General features: G+C 36.4%; 1 protein-coding gene across 1 annotated transcript in view; it reads left to right on the forward strand.

Annotated features, from left to right (window-relative positions):
- Positions 1 to 16,275, forward strand: part of LOC120100815 (rho GTPase-activating protein 20-like) — a 38,235-nt gene that overhangs the window by 8,764 nt on the left and 13,196 nt on the right. The window contains exons 6-12 of the mRNA XM_063282889.1: positions 6,323 to 6,400; positions 7,170 to 7,233; positions 10,285 to 10,464; positions 12,199 to 12,368; positions 12,655 to 12,816; positions 14,551 to 14,660; positions 15,048 to 15,237. Coding sequence (XP_063138959.1) covers positions 6,323 to 6,400; positions 7,170 to 7,233; positions 10,285 to 10,464; positions 12,199 to 12,368; positions 12,655 to 12,816; positions 14,551 to 14,660; positions 15,048 to 15,237 — 954 coding nt within the window. The remainder of the gene's footprint in view (positions 1 to 6,322; positions 6,401 to 7,169; positions 7,234 to 10,284; positions 10,465 to 12,198; positions 12,369 to 12,654; positions 12,817 to 14,550; positions 14,661 to 15,047; positions 15,238 to 16,275) is intronic.

Genomic DNA, 16,275 nt, shown 5'->3' on the forward strand with positions numbered 1-16,275 from the left:
TTGTCTAATTGGGTGGCTGTATATGTATGGGCCAAATGTGGGGCAGGCTCTGAATGGGTGTTCCTTCATTCTCTGTTTTAATCTTTGCCTCTCCCTTCCCTGCCAAGGGTATTCTTTTTCCTCATTTAAAGAAGGAGTGAAGCATTCACATTTTGATCATCTGTCTTGAGTTTCGTTTGTTCTAGGGATCTAGGGTAATTCAAGCATTTGGGCTAATAGCCACTTATCAATGAGTGCATACCATGTATGTCTTTCTGTGATTGGGTTAGCTCACTCAGGATGATATTTTCCAGTTCCAACCATTTGCCTACGAATTTCATAAACTCGTTGTTTTTGATAGCTGAGTAATATTCCATTGTGTAGATGTACCACATTTTCTGTATCCATTCCTCTGTTGAAGGGCATCTGGGTTCTTTCCATTTTCTGGCTATTATAAATAAGGCTGCGATGAACATAGTGGAGCACGTGTCTCTTTTATATGTTGAGGCATCTTTTGGGTATATGCCCAAGAGAGGTATAGCTGGATCCTCAGGCAGTTCAATGTCCAATTTTCTGAGGAACCTCCAGACTGATTTCCAGAATGGTTTTACCAGTCTGCAATCCCACCAACAATGGAGGAGTGTTCCTCTTTCTCCACATCCTCGCCAGCATCTGCTGTCACCTGAGTTTTTGATCTTAGCCATTCTCACTGGTGTGAGGTGAAATCTCAGGGTTGTTTTGATTTGCATTTCCCTTATGACTAAAGATGTTGAACATTTCTTTAGGTGTTTCTCAGCCATTCGGCATTCCTCAGCTGTGAATTCTTTGTTTAGCTCTGAACCCCATTTTTTAATAGGGTTATTTGTTTCCCTGCAGTCTAACTTCTTGAGTTCTTTGTATATTTTGGATATAAGGCCTCTATCTGTTGTAGGATTGGTAAAGATCTTTTCCCAATCTGTTGGTTGCCGTTTTGTCCTAACCACAGTGTCCTTTGCCTTACAGAAGCTTTGCAGTTTTATGAGATCCCATTTGTCGATTCTTGATCTTAGAGCATAAGCCATTGGTGTTTTGTTCAGGAAATTTTTTCCAGTGCCCATGTGTTCCAGATGCTTCCCTAGTTTTTCTTCTATTAGTTTGAGTGTGTCCGGTTTGATGTGGAGGTCCTTGATCCACTTGGACTTAAGCTTTGTACAGGGTGATAAGCATGGATCGATCTGCATTCTTCTACATGTTGCCCTCCAGTTGAACCAGCACCATTTGCTGAAAATGCTATCTTTTTTCCATTGGATGGTTTTGGCTCCTTTGTCAAAAATCAAGTGACCATAGGTGTGTGGGTTCATTTCTGGGTCTTCAATTCTATTCCATTGGTCTATCTGTCTGTCTCTGTACCAATACCATGCAGTTTTTATCACTATTGCTCTGTAATACTGCTTGAGTTCAGGGATAGTGATTCCCCCTGAAGTCCTTTTATTGTTGAGGATAGCTTTAGCTATCCTGGGTTTTTTGTTATTCCAGATGAATTTGCAAATTGTTCTGTCTAACTCTTTGAAGAATTGGATTGGTATTTTGATGGGGATTGCATTGAATCTGTAGATTGCTTTTGGTAAAATGGCCATTTTTACCATATTAATCCTGCCAATCCATGAGCATGGGAGATCTTTCCATCTTCTGAGGTCTTCTTCAATTTCTTTCCTCAGTGTCTTGAAGTTCTTATTGTACAGATCTTTTACTTGCTTGGTTATAGTCACACCGAGGTACTTTATATTATTTGGGTCTATTATGAAGGGTGTCGTTTCCCTAATTTCTTTCTCGGCTTGTTTCTCTTTTGTATAGAGGAAGGCAACTGATTTATTTGAGTTAATTTTATACCCAGCCACTTTGCGGAAGTTGTTTATCAGCTTTAGTAGTTCTCTGGTGGAACTTTTGGGATCACTTAAATATACTATCATGTCATCTGCAAATAGTGATATTTTGACCTCTTCTTTTCCGATCTGTATCCCTTTGATCTCCTTTTGTTGTCTGATTGCTCTGGCTAGAACTTCAAGAACTATATTGAATAAGTAGGGAGAGAGTGGGCAGCCTTGTCTAGTCCCTGATTTTAGTGGGATTGCTTCAAGTTTCTCTCCATTTAGTTTAATGTTAGCAACTGGTTTGCTGTATATGGCTTTTACTATGTTTAGGTATGGGCCTTGAATTCCTATTCTTTCCAGGACTTTTATCATGAAGGGGTGTTGAATTTTGTCAAATGCTTTCTCAGCATCTAATGAAATGATCATGTGGTTCTGTTCTTTCAGTTTGTTTATATAATGGATCACGTTGATGGTTTTCCGTATATTAAACCATCCCTGCATGCCTGGGATGAAGCCTACTTGATCATGGTGGATGATTGTTTTGATGTGCTCTTCAATTCGGTTTGCCAGAATTTTATGGAGTATTTTTGCGTCGATATTCATAAGGGAAATTGGTCTGAAGTTCTCTTTCTTTGTTGTGTCTTTGTGTGGTTTAGGTATAAGAGTAATTGTGGCTTCGTAGAAGGAATTCGGTAGGGCTCCATCTGTTTCAATTTTGTGGAATAGTTTGGATAATATTGGTATGAGGTCTTCTATGAAGGTTTGATAGAATTCTGCACTAAACCCGTCTGGACCTGGGCTCTTTTTGGTTGGGAGACCTTTAATGACTGCTTCTATTTCCTTAGGAGTTATGGGGTTGTTTAACTGGTTTATCTGTTCCTGATTTAACTTCGATACCTGGTATCTGTCTAGGAAATTGTCCATTTCCTGAAGATTTTCAAGTTTTGTTGAATATAGGTTTTTATAGTAAGATCTGATGATTTTTTGAATTTCCTCTGAATCTGTAGTTATGTCTCCCTTTTTGTTTCTGATTTTGTTAATTTGCACGCACTCTCTGTGTCCTCTCGTTAGTCTGGCTAAGGGTTTATCTATCTTGTTGATTTTCTCAAAGAACCAACTTTTGGTTCTGTTGATTCTTTCTATGGTCCTTTTTGTTTCTACTTGGTTGATTTCAGCTCTGAGTTTGATTATTTCCTGACTTCTACTCCTCCTGGGTGTATTTGCTTCTTTTTGTTCTAGAGCTTTTAGGTGTGCTGTCGAGCTGCTGACATATGCTCTTTCCTGTTTCTTTCTGCAGGCACTCAGCACTATGAGTTTTCCTCTTAGCACAGCTTTCATTGTGTCCCATAAGTTTGAGTATGTTGTATCTTCATTTTCATTAAATTCTAAAAAGTTTTTAATTTCTTTCTTTATTTCTTCCTTGACCAGGTTATCATTGAGTAGAGCATTGTTCAATTTCCACGTATATGTGGGCATTCTTCCCTTACTGTTATTGAAGACCAGTTTTAGGCCGTGGTGGTCCGATAGCACGCATGGGATTATTTCTATCTTTCTGTACCTGTTGAGGCCCGTTTTTTGACCAATTATATGGTCAATTTTGGAGAAAGTACCATGAGGAGCTGAGAAGAAGGTATATCCTTTTGCTTTAGGATAGAATGTTCTATAAATATCCGTTAAGTCCATTTGGCTCATGACTTCTCTTAGTCTGTCGACATCACTGTTTAATTTCTGTTTCCATGATCTGTCCATTGATGAGAGTGGGGTGTTGAAATCTCCCACTATTATTGTGTGAGGTGCAATGTGTGTTTTGAGCTTTAGTAAGGTTTCTTTTACGTATGTAGGTGCCCTTGTATTTGGGGCATAGATATTTAGGATTGAGAGTTCATCTTGGTGGATTTTTCCTTTGATGAATATGAAGTGTCCTTCCTTATCTTTTTTGATGACTTTTAGTTGGAAATTGATTTTATTTGATATTAGAATGGCTACTCCAGCTTGCTTCTTCTGACCATTTGCTTGGAAAGTTGTTTTCCAGCCTTTCACTCTGAGGTAATGTCTGTCTTTGTCTCTGAGGTGTGTTTCCTGTAGGCAGCAGAATGCAGGGTCCTCATTGCGTATCCAGTTTGTTAATCTATGTCTTTTTATTGGGGAGTTGAGGCCATTAATATTGAGAGATTTTAAGGAATAGTGATTATTGTTTCCCTTTATATTCATATTTGGATGTGAGGTTATGTTTGTGTGCTTTCATTCTCTTTGTTTTGTTGCCAAGACGATTAGTTTCTTGCTTCTTCTAGGGTATAGCTTGCCTCCTTATGTTGGGCTTTACCATTTATTATCCTTTGTAGTGCTGGATTTGTAGAAAGATATTGTGTAAATTTGGTTTTGTCATGGAATATCTTGGTTTCTCCATCAATGTTAATTGAGAGTTTTGCTGGATACAGTAACCTGTGCTGGCATTTGTGTTCTCTTAGGGTCTGTATGACATCAGTCCAGGATCTTCTGGCCTTCATAGTTTAATTATTATGTATTTTAAAATACTTTTCTAATCAAAATAGTTCATATTATATAAGATAATCATAAACACCTTTTAAAAAATGCCAAATATTATCAAGAAGTATTTTGCTCTGCACATTCACATTGTTGTAACATTTGATCTCTGTACCACTGTCCTCTGCCCTTTCTTTCGTTCTCTCTGCTCCTCATACCTGCTTTGGAAGGCCTGCTACATAATCAGGGCTCTTTATCTCATATTTATTTGAATGTTCTAGGCATAGGCATATTTTTTCATATAACTTCTGTTTAGAAATAATTTTTATTTACTTACCATTTGTGTGTGTGTGTGTGTGTGTGTGTGTGTGTGTGTGTGTGTACACTGCTTAGGATAAAACTCATGACCTCACACAGACTAAATAGTAGTTTTATTGTTGCATTACACACATAGCGATTAAATAATTGTCCAATTTTGACCTATTTTTATAATTGTTCTACTTTCACTATTGGGTTTAGTGCAGATTACAAATCTACCTGTTACGTAGCATGGAGAGCATTGAAGACATTTTCTAGTGTAAAGAAGAATAGACTGTGGATCAGAGGATCAGCATGTCTCTGTCTTTCATAAATGCTAATGGGTATACAATGTACCTAGTGTTCAATATTCTAACATTTCACTGTTAAAATTGCGTTAAACTTACCAAGTTGTATAAAATAATCTCCACACAATTAGATCTTCATACTTTCTAGGTTAAATAAAGCAGTAATTAAATATAGCAATTTGTAGCCAGTGACCTAAGTCAGAAGAACACTCAGTAGCTTGGCTGAACCTTATGTGTTCTCAGGACACGGAGGAGCTGAAAAGCCGAAAGTCTTGTAGGGAAATGTTCTCTTGCCTCTGCTGCTTAATTTCAGGAATGGCAAATTATCAGCATTACTGACATATATTTGAACACACACACACACACATATTTAGGGTAATATATTATGGCCAGTGGATTGAACACAATAGATTAAAACTCTGTGAAAGACATGGCTTATGAAGTGTTTATCTGGTCTTGGTTCAAGGTTGTTATGGATAGCGAGGGGGCACTTGTCTGTTTTATATATAAGAGATTGTTTCCTGGACACAACATGTATTGCAGATAGCTGATACTATAAACACTGTCTTCATAAAGATATACCTACCTACTCACTGTCATACACTATGATAATGTATCAGAACTCTAGGATATCAGTGCTATCAGATTGCTATGATTTGATTTCATGCTTGGTTCTTCTTGCTGTCTTCCTAGGTCTCTGGAGAAGATTCTAAATGTGAGAGGCAGTAGAGAGCTAAAAATATAAGCACCTTGCTTGTTCTTGGAAGTATTAAGTCATGGAGAATATCTCAAATATTCATTTTGGTTTCTACTTCTATCACCATTACATATTTCAGTACCATATATCTGTATATCATCCAGCAAAATTCAAAGCATGAAATGAAGAGAGTTCTAAATCAACTTTTGTTTGTTTTGTTTTCATTTTCTTTTATTTTTTGTTTTTGTCTTTTGATTTTTTTATTTGCTGCTTCTATTTGTCCTGATTTTCCTAAAACTGCGCACATGCTGTGCATGAAAGTAAGGCTGTAAAATGTTGGAAGTCTAACAAATGTTGGTGGAAGAAAAGAGTTGTGTTCTATCTTAAATGCCCTCTGCCTTGTCCGCTGCCATAGTATAAGAGTATTAGGGTGTGGAGCTCCTGCAGTCATGGCTACTCAGTCTTCCTTTATCATATACAACCTGGCACAGCTATGTTTTAATACCAACTGCCCACAGAGTTAATTTTGTGATAAATATGTTACAAAATCTTCTAGAGTTATCTTAAGGGAAGAAATCAAGATGTGTAGTCTATATTAGAGCATTTATTACAGACTGTAGATTATAAGGACTGTTTAGACAGTAACTAAATTTGTAATCATGAATTTCCATTTTATTTGACACCATACTTCTCTGTACTTTTCATAGTCTTTATGTGTAACAGCAACAAACATGGATACTGTGAATGATATAATGGAGAAGTTACTACCAATGATAAGAGTGCATGTAAGTTATTTTCAAGTTATTTTGAGTTAAAATTGAATTTTGTTTTTGAGATCCACATATGTGCAAATGTGTACGTATATGAATAATACCATGGAAACTTAATCATGATACATTTATATATCATATTTTACAATATGGTTTTGGAGCTAAAGGCATCTAAGATGTAATATTAGACTTGAGAGGGTCTTTTTTCTTGAATTTTTCTAAGTGTTTTTCAATGCTATTGAGCTATACTTTACTATCACTAGACAATTAAGACATTGAAACACATGTAATAAAGTGGGATTAATTGGTCGTATGTACACATCTGATATAAAGGATGCCAATCTTAGAGGCAATAAGATTTTTGTTTCTTTTCTTCTTTCTTTTGTTCTTTACTTCTTCCTCTTTGTTAAAATTTCATAGCATTTCTTTTTTGATATATAATTCCTCTCAACTCCCATTGCATCTTTTTCTTTGTGAGTGGAATTGTGAGTAATTTGGTAATAATATTGGTCTTGGTTAGTGTTGATGGCTGAATGCAATTTCTTATTCTACTGTGGATCAATAGAGCATGGGTAGTCCTTTAGGTAGGAAAAGTAAGTACCCAAGGTTTTTTTCCTGAATCAGTCCTGATGGCTCAAACCGGTGGTCAGAAAACAAATCATTAATACTTGTCCTAATGATTTCCTTGCTAGACAGCTAGAAATTGTAAGTAAATAAAATCACTAGAATCTTTAAGACTCTTTTGTCAGGTTATTTGTGACATTTGGTTCTTTTTCACTCCCAGAACATTGAAGATTACCAACTTTGGTTCAGTCCTGGCCACAAGGAAGCTCCAAGAGCACTCCAAGGTAAGTAACAGGGAAATCTAAGGAAGGACTAACTGAGTTCAGTGGTCTAACCCTGAAAGCTCAATATTTTCATCATTTATCCTTAAATTTGAATACACATTAAAACAAAATAACTAAATATTTCTTTCATTAAATTCCTAATTAATAACTTTAACATAGCCTTCAAGCACGCACATTATAACATCTCATGATGAAAGATACAGAGATCTGACAAAAAATAACTGAAACATCTGTGCTTTTCACTTGAGAAACATAAGTTTTGAAAAAAGAAAAACAATTTTTTGATATATTTTTTCTGAAAAAAATAACTGAAAAAAAAAAGGTTGGTAATCATTACAGAAAATGCTACTAGTCTAAGAAATATCTCCTTAATTCCCAGTATCCATGTGGTAGCTCATTGCACTCCAGCACTCCAGTGTCCAGGGATCACATACCTAATCCGACCTGCACAAGAATCAGGTTCAACATTGTACATGATATACATTGGTGCAAAACAGCTACAAACAAGAACGAGTCTAAAATTAAAACAAACACATTCAAAGAACAATTCAGTGTTTCTAAGGAAACTGCGTTCACAACGTGTGTGTGTGTGTGTGTGTGTGTGTGTGTGTGTGTGTGTGTGTGTGTGTCTGTGTGTGTGAAGATTTCTCATAAGCAAAAGAAATTTGGCAACTTTAAAAGTATTCTGCTTATTCCAAACTGTGATTCTGTTTCATAATGAAAACGGTGAATGTAGACAAATCCCTGAATCCATGTGAAATCTGCATTTCCCATCTCCCTATGACCAGCCATCCCCACTGAATGAGAGATCGTATTCAGAATGTTGGAGATTTCCTGGCTGACCTGCTCCTTTTTCTGCTGCCTTTTTTTTTTACTTCTCACTAAGTTATTGCTAAATAAATAATACTAATAATATGATCAGAACAATTTGGATAAGATTTAAAATTCTGAGATCATCAAGTATATTTCCAGATGTGATCTTTTAAAAGCTAAAGAAAAGGTGAAGTTCTAATGCATAAAATGACATTCGGAGAAGTGACAGTAACAATATCTTTGGAGATCAGAGAACATTGTTATTCAAAATGCTCTCATGTATCATGAAAGAATCTGTGGAGATATTTCTGTTTATTTGAAGGAAACTGAAACTGGACTCCTGTTATTTTTCTTCAATATTTATTTTCAGTGTTTTAATACACTAGATAATAAGCAGTGAAAACGCAGCCCACACACTGGACTTTATTTCCCTTTATGCAACAATGTATTGCTTCTTAGTCCAGGCTGGTAAGCAACGCTCCACCCTCACTGTCCTAAGTAAATGAACATGGAAAACACAGACGTGTGCCAGCATCATCCGAGCTTTTCACTTTGTATAAGGTGGACCCGAGAGCACTACTCAAGTCAGTGAAAAGACAAATGCTGAGTGGCACATTGTACAGTAAATTCACTGAGTATCACCTTGATAACATTTTAATTCTGACACTTGGAAGAGCTTTGTACATCATGAGGCTTCAGAAAATCTCAGGAACTTAACTTTCCTGTTTCATTTCTGAACATCATTTTGAATGTGTATTTCAACCCACAGTCCATCCACAAGTATGTATCAGTCATGTCTAGATTTTCCCATATTGATCCTTTGGAGGGATCTGGAGGCCTTTCATTTCAATGCTGCTGTGAATCTTTCTCTGATTTTAGCACTGACATTGTGTCTGAGGCAAAAGAAACGGGAAACCAAGCCTTTAATCATATTGGTGATACATCAGAAATGGACAAATCCAAGGTTTCAGACATCCTAGGAAACCATATCCACAACACAGCACATATGCTCTAATATTTCGGTAGAGTCAATAACATAAAACAGGGAGAGCACCTTAAGCACCTGGATTTAATTCCTATTTTGTATTGTCCAAACAATCTAAAAATGGTGTTTTGAGAAAGGAATTAGTCTTACTGCTTGTGAAAAACACGCATACACACACACACACACACACACACACACACACACACACACGTTTTGTGATCTCAGTTTCCTTAAAGACACTGAATTGTTCTTTGAATGTGTTTTGGTGCCTTTCTAGGTCCAGCAGATAGGGGAGAGTTTACTTCAATGGTTGTTCATATGCCTTTATGGAGAAATATGTTTGGTTTCATCCAGTTTTGTGATTGGATACTTTCCTCTGGTGACTCTTCTTAACCCACAGATTATAAAATATCTTGGGAAAGTTGTCTATTGCATACAACTTCATCCTGCCTCATCACCAGGACACATTCTCTCAGGTCCATGCCCCCAAATACAGTACTCAGAAGGAACTATTGAGGGTCCAAAAGGCCTCATGTGTTTTTTATAGCCTACAGCATCAACCTGACCGTTGTCAAGGAGAACAGTGACTGAAGTGAGCTGAGGCCATTACATTTCACTGATATCAACATAACTTGGCCTCATATTACGAATGGAAACAGACTCTTTATCATTGTGGCCATCATCAAGAGAGTTAAAATTTTGGACAGAAAAGTGCTTAACATAGCTAATAGAATTACTTATATAGTACTAGTCCTCAAACCATATGAAGATATATATATATTTATATATATGTGTGTGTGTGTGTATGTATATGTATATTGTGAGAAATAGCAATATATATTATGTGTGTATGTATATGTATATTGTTGTGAGAAATAGTAAAATTGATTGATATACATCTTGTCAAGTAAAGTAAGTTTCTTATGATGTAAAGATCTTAATGATATCAAGACTCCAACTGGTAGATCTTAGTATAGTCAGAGTAGAAAACAGCATAACTCTGCCATACAAAGCGCTCTATTATCTAAATGAAATGATAAATTGACATTTTTCTCCTTGATTTCAGAGTTGTCAGCGTACACAAACTTACTTTGTCACAATATCCCTGTCAGTCTCCCTATGCTTAGGATGCACAGTCTCTAGTGTCCAGAAGAGGATGAGTCCTGAAATAGAGCATTGCTTACTAATCCCATTGGAAAGGTTGCTTACACTCGTTATTATCAGTTTCCACTCATCTTATTTTCTTCTCATAGGCCACGAGTATCCATATGACATTATAATGAACAACGTTCAAAATAACCTCAGTAAATCGAACTCAAAAATTTTCACGGCTTTCCCCCCCTTGCCTGGGCTGTTTATGGAAAACCAAAGCTGGGATACAGGAGGGCAGTTCATATTAAAGCCCAGAGACTCAGCTGGAAGCCAGCAGCAAGGTGAGTCCTCCACCTTCCTTCATTACCATCGCGGTTCCCACTTCAATTTCACATGAAATATCAATGCACGTTGTCATTTCTTTCATGGGAGGGGCACTGTAGAAAACATACCATAAACAAAACAATATGTCCTAGGTCCAGTTTGACATTTCTATATTCTGATATCAAGGTTATAGGGAAAACATTTCATTTGTTCCCAAGATATAGTCAAAATAAGCTGGTATGCTAAGGCACAATATGGACATAAATGTGTGCACACATCTTTTGTTCCACTAGAATATGATTACATGTGTTTCATGACCAAAGCAGAAAAGTACCTAAAGAGTGCAATTAAGCTATTAAATTACACAAGACACAGAAAAGTCATATGTACAGAATTGAAAATAATCTGTTTCCAACTAGAGTATAAGTAACCGTAGTCTCCGAGTTGAGACTCTAATCTGATTTCAGTCCCATGAAAGCAGACATACTTTTATGTCTTTTACACCTGCATCTGGATTTCAAACAGAACTAATACTTAAGTTCTGGGATCCCTTTCAAATAATGAAAAAATTTCATTATTTTCCCTTTACTCTTGCATATGCCTCTATTGTTTTTAAGTTCATTTTTTTCTAAAAACATTGTTTGTATGTATATATGTGCAGTCGCACACACATGCTAGAATACATGTGGACGTGAAAACATGCATATACACACCAACTCATTCAACTCGTTCAGTCTGTATGGTGTTACTTGTGTTTTCAGGCCTGAATTTTTTTGTTTTAGACAAATAGCCACTATGTTACATGGAGAAAAAATATTTTATACTTTGTTACAAGAGTCCTTTCTTTACTTTTAATACTTTTTTTTAAGTAACATATGTAAGATTTCATAATGGTCTGATTTTCCTAAAGAAGTCTGGGAAGAGAAAAAGAAACTTTGATCTCATATTTTAACTTACACAACTGGAACCAGGGTACAGAGTTTGACAAGATAGTCATGGATATGGTCTCATTAAAGGGACAAAGTGCTAATGAGATAAATTAATTTTTTTCTCCATCTTTATTAACTTTTGTATTATTATTTACATTTCAATTGTTATACCCTTTCCCGGTTTCTGGGCCAACATCCCCCTAACTGCTCCCCTTCTTTATGGGTATTCCCCTCCACACCCTCACCCATTACCACCCTTCCCCCAACAATCACGTTCACCAGGGGTTCAGTCTTGGGAGGACCAAAGGCTTCCCCCTCCACTGGTGCTCTTACTAGGCTATTCATTGCTACCTGTGAGGTTGGATCCCAGGGTCAGTCCATGTGTGGTCTTTGGAGAAAAATTTAACAGTGGTTCTTCTCAGAGCTTAACAAGAAAACTACAAATGGGAATATCTTCACTATGACATTTGAAGAGAATAGAAAACAGATTGATGTGAATAAAATTGAGGGTGACTATGAAAACGAATATGTCTACTAAAGACACTACCTGAACATAGTTCAGGGAACTTGTGCAATTAGATACCAAGTATCTTATAATGCAGTACAACTTAGACAGCATCATGTGAGAATTCCCACTGGATCATGTCTTTGAGATATCTCTAAGATGAATAACTGTATAGAGTATAGGGAAGAAAAATATATAGACTCTACAGGATGACTAACCAATTCCAACTGGGACATTATCCAATTGGGATTTGTTTTTCTAAAGGGCCACTATAAACTACACTATTCCAGGTAATGATCATCTCATCTCCTCCTTAGATGCAAAGGAAAGACCTAGAAAATTTTGCATGACATCATGTTTCCATGGGGGCTCTGTGCCCCACCATGACCAAGAATGCAGTGACCCGAGAGATGATAAGAGAGGAAAACTTTTTGGGCAAGATTTGAGCTCCATTTGTCAGGATGGCAAACTGCCCACCATAATTCTGGTAGGTCTCACATGATTCCTTTTGGGAATTTCCTAAGGAAAATCTAATTAAAAAGGAAGTGTTGCCGATCTTTCAAGTTTAATATTAAGGTGGGATGTGTACAACAAGAGATTGAGGCAAAAAAAACCAAAAACAAACAAATAAACATATAAAAACCTGTTCGAGATCCTACGTGCTAGCATTTGCACAGTATCTGTGCACACGGTTGCTCTGGTTCTCAAGGAGCCAGTAGTGCTTTGTGCTGCATGATGTCTGACAGGTATTCATTCCCCTTTCTTCCTTTCAGGACATGCTGTCCAGAATAAAAGATAAAGGACCTACAACAGACGATATATTTTTAATAACTCCCAATGGATCATTATGCAAAACTATAAAGGAGAAATTGGACAATGGGGAAAATGTGGATATATATCAGCAACCAGTGCATGTGGTAGCCTGGATCTTAAAGGTATGGAAAGTCCTTTGTCACCCAAGCTCATGACTTCTCTGAGTGTACATGAGTGGTTTCCTTCATCACGCATTCCCTCAAGTGACCTTAGATACATATGAGAAAAATCTGGTAAGCTCAAAGTTCTTCTGCTCTTCAAAACATAAGGAATAGGGATTCAACCCAAAATCTGGTCAGAATGAGCAGTAATGTAACTAATTTCTTTCATTTGAATTTTTTCATGGGGGACATGGAGGCTGACTTTATACATGAATACAAGTGTCACCTGGTATGCATGCTTAGTCAGATGCATTTGACTACCAGTGTTCTTCATGCTTTGTCATTCCTCAATGTAGAGTATGGGATTCCCTCATGTGTCTCTTTGCTACACATACCAAGTAGGCTCTCATGCCCTGCTTGACCTTATCTCAAGAAATAATGGTATCGAATGCAGATCCTCATGGCTGTGAAACAGGCATACGTAATCACTCTGCTATTTCTTCAGCACCAGAAGATGATATTTTCTCTTTATTTAAAATTAGCATTCAATTACGTCATTTCACTCCTTCCTTTCCCTTGCTCTAAGTTATTTTCCATGTCGATCTCCGACTTCTGCTAAAATACATGGCCCATTTTCCTTTGCCTTTATTATTATATGGTTAAAAAGGAGTACATAAATATGTGAAAACCACCTGATAAGTCTATGGACTTGGAAGTACATGGACTATTTCTGAGCAAACCAACTGTGATTTGCTTACAAATTAGGGCGTTCCCTTTAGGAGACACTAATTTTCTCACATTTTGTAGTATTTATGTAGTATTTATTCTTCATCTAGTAATTTATCTTCACAATATTTACTCATTCCCAGTTAGTGTTCTTAATATGTATGATGTTTTATTCAGAAATTGTTTTGACAAATGTATTGTACTGTTTGACTATCAAAAGTGAAGTCTCCCAAACATTTCTTGATTTTCTGATGCATACTCTTTGACTCTTTGAACCATGTTTGGAGTCCAAGGTTCAGGAGTTAGTATGTAGTATGTACATAGTGGGGCTTGGCGCCAAAAGATATTTTCTTCCATGTACTTTGAATAGCTGTGGTTTTCTGTAATACTCTTCATCCATAGCATTCTTTGATATATGAGTAAGGGCTACATTATCTATAAATATTAGCTTAAATATTCAGAACAAATTTGGGAATCATGCATGTTTGGTGAAATCATGATAAAACCTTTTGTAAGAGCTATGACCTCATGTGATCCCATGCGTCCAGTAATAAACATGATTTCTGCACCTCAGAAATCAGGTAGTAACTTACTATTGTTGTTTTTGTTTAGTTACAAAAATTTTATATTTCTGGCATTTGGGGAGAGCAGATGTTGGATAGGGGATTAGTGGAGGGGTAACCTGGAATTGTGTCACCATTTGAGATGCAAATAAATGGTATGATTAATAAAAATATACTTCATGATCTGACGTATTGATCTCTTCTGTGTGCTCAGTTGTCCACTAAAAGCACGCTGAGCTAAGAAGAGATTTTTCTGTACTCCAAGCCCATCTGAAAATCTGCTCCCAGTTTTCCAGTGTTGATGGACAAAACTTACTGGACCTACATATCACTCAACATTCTAACTAGGGCGAAGTTTGGGAGTTGTAAAGAAAGTTAGAACTAACCTAAACATTAGAGTTGAATACGTTGTGAATAATCTCCATATTTAATTTTCTACAAAATATCTTTTTCTCTCTCTCCTAAGGAGTTTCTTCAATCTATCAAAGGAAGTTTACTGACTTCCAAATTATACGACCAGTGGCTTATTGTACCGGAGAAGGTGAATGACAAAGAGAAATTAGCAGCAGTGAAGAGGTAATGGTTGGCAACTTACATGAACAACATCAACAAAATAGAAGTAATATTTGCTTGCACACACTAGAGATTATACATCACAGAAATATTCACTAAAAATACTGAGTGACAGGAAATGATTGCAATTGTTTACACACTTGGAAGACATTTTCAAACAGAAGTGTGACAGGGGAGTCACGGTGGACTATGCTTCTGATCTCAGCTTTGTATTCCAGTTAAATTTGTCACTTTACCCCGAATCTGCGGAAACATTTCAAGCAATATTTTGAATATACATTTTCATTTTATTCACACATGCCCATTCATAAGATACAAGTACTCTGTCCCCTTTCTTCATATTTACAAATAGAGTAAACTTGTTTATAATAACTGGGTTTTTTTGTTCAGTCTTCTAGAAAAACTTCCAAAACCTAATGCTGATCTTCTCAGACAACTGTTTAGAATACTACATCAAATAAAAACAAAGTCTTCTGTCAATAATATGTCATCATTCCGTCTGTCTCTTGAGACAGCCCCATGTATTTTATGGCTTCCTAGCTACAAAAATAACATATTGACAAATGATATCGCCAAAAAGGTAACTAGATAAGACCTCCATGACTAGTTTGATAAGCCTTGATAATGAGACAGGAAAACAGGGTTGTCCTGAGAGTCTGGGCTATTTTATTATTGTTGATTGTTTGGTTTTGGTTTTGGTTTTGGTTCATTTTGTAAAATACATACACCTTTGCTGTTTTTCTGGAGAGGAAGAATCATTGGTGCATTTTAAATTAGCAAAATGTAAATTGTTATTTGAGCTCGTGACTCAGTGTTTTGTCAATTGTGATTTAGAATATTCTTAGACTAAAGTGTCAAGAAGAAAATTCTGTGAAATGATAAAAGAAATAAATTCTGGTTACTGGGTTTAGCAATGAGGACTGAATTCTGATGTAATCAGTGTAGAAGGGGGTGTCCTCAATCAAATAAAGACTGTATAATTTGGATTGTTTTATCAGATATGGTTATTATTACTCCTGATTAATATTCTTAAATAGACCTTTGGCTTCTTGATGCTGGTGATGATTTAGAGAAATTATCGAGTACACTTTTCCATGGTCACTGCATTTCAAATACTACAATACCAAAACTTATCACTATTGGGAACAAATGGTTATTTTGACTGTTAATATTTGAGTTTCTGAGTCATTATAAATTGATCGACTTTCTTAAACCTGTAAGGAGTATATTGTAGTAAAACCTAACTGAGAAAAAAGTATTCCATATATTGTGTAGGATCAAATATCAGAAGGGAAAAAGAGGGTTCCAAAGAACCTGCCATTGGAGATCCATAATTATCCAGTTTCCGCAAAATAGGCATCAGTTCTAATACCTCCCAACACAATCACCCTGAGTATTAAGCTGTTACCCTTGCATCTTCTCTGAGCCATCAGAGACATGTGAATGTTACTGCTCAGATGGCTTTGCCTGTCTGGTACTTTTTAGTCAGCCCATGGGAACGTGCAGTAGAATGGTGACCACATTCAGCGGTCATATTCTCTCTTTAGTTGTACCTTTCCATAAGCATCCTTATAAATATGTACAACCATGATTGTGTCAAGGCAACCAAAATTAATGA

The sequence above is a fragment of the Rattus norvegicus genome, chromosome 2, assembly GCF_036323735.1.
Source record: "Rattus norvegicus strain BN/NHsdMcwi chromosome 2, GRCr8, whole genome shotgun sequence".
Classification (NCBI taxonomy): Eukaryota; Metazoa; Chordata; class Mammalia; order Rodentia; family Muridae; genus Rattus; species Rattus norvegicus.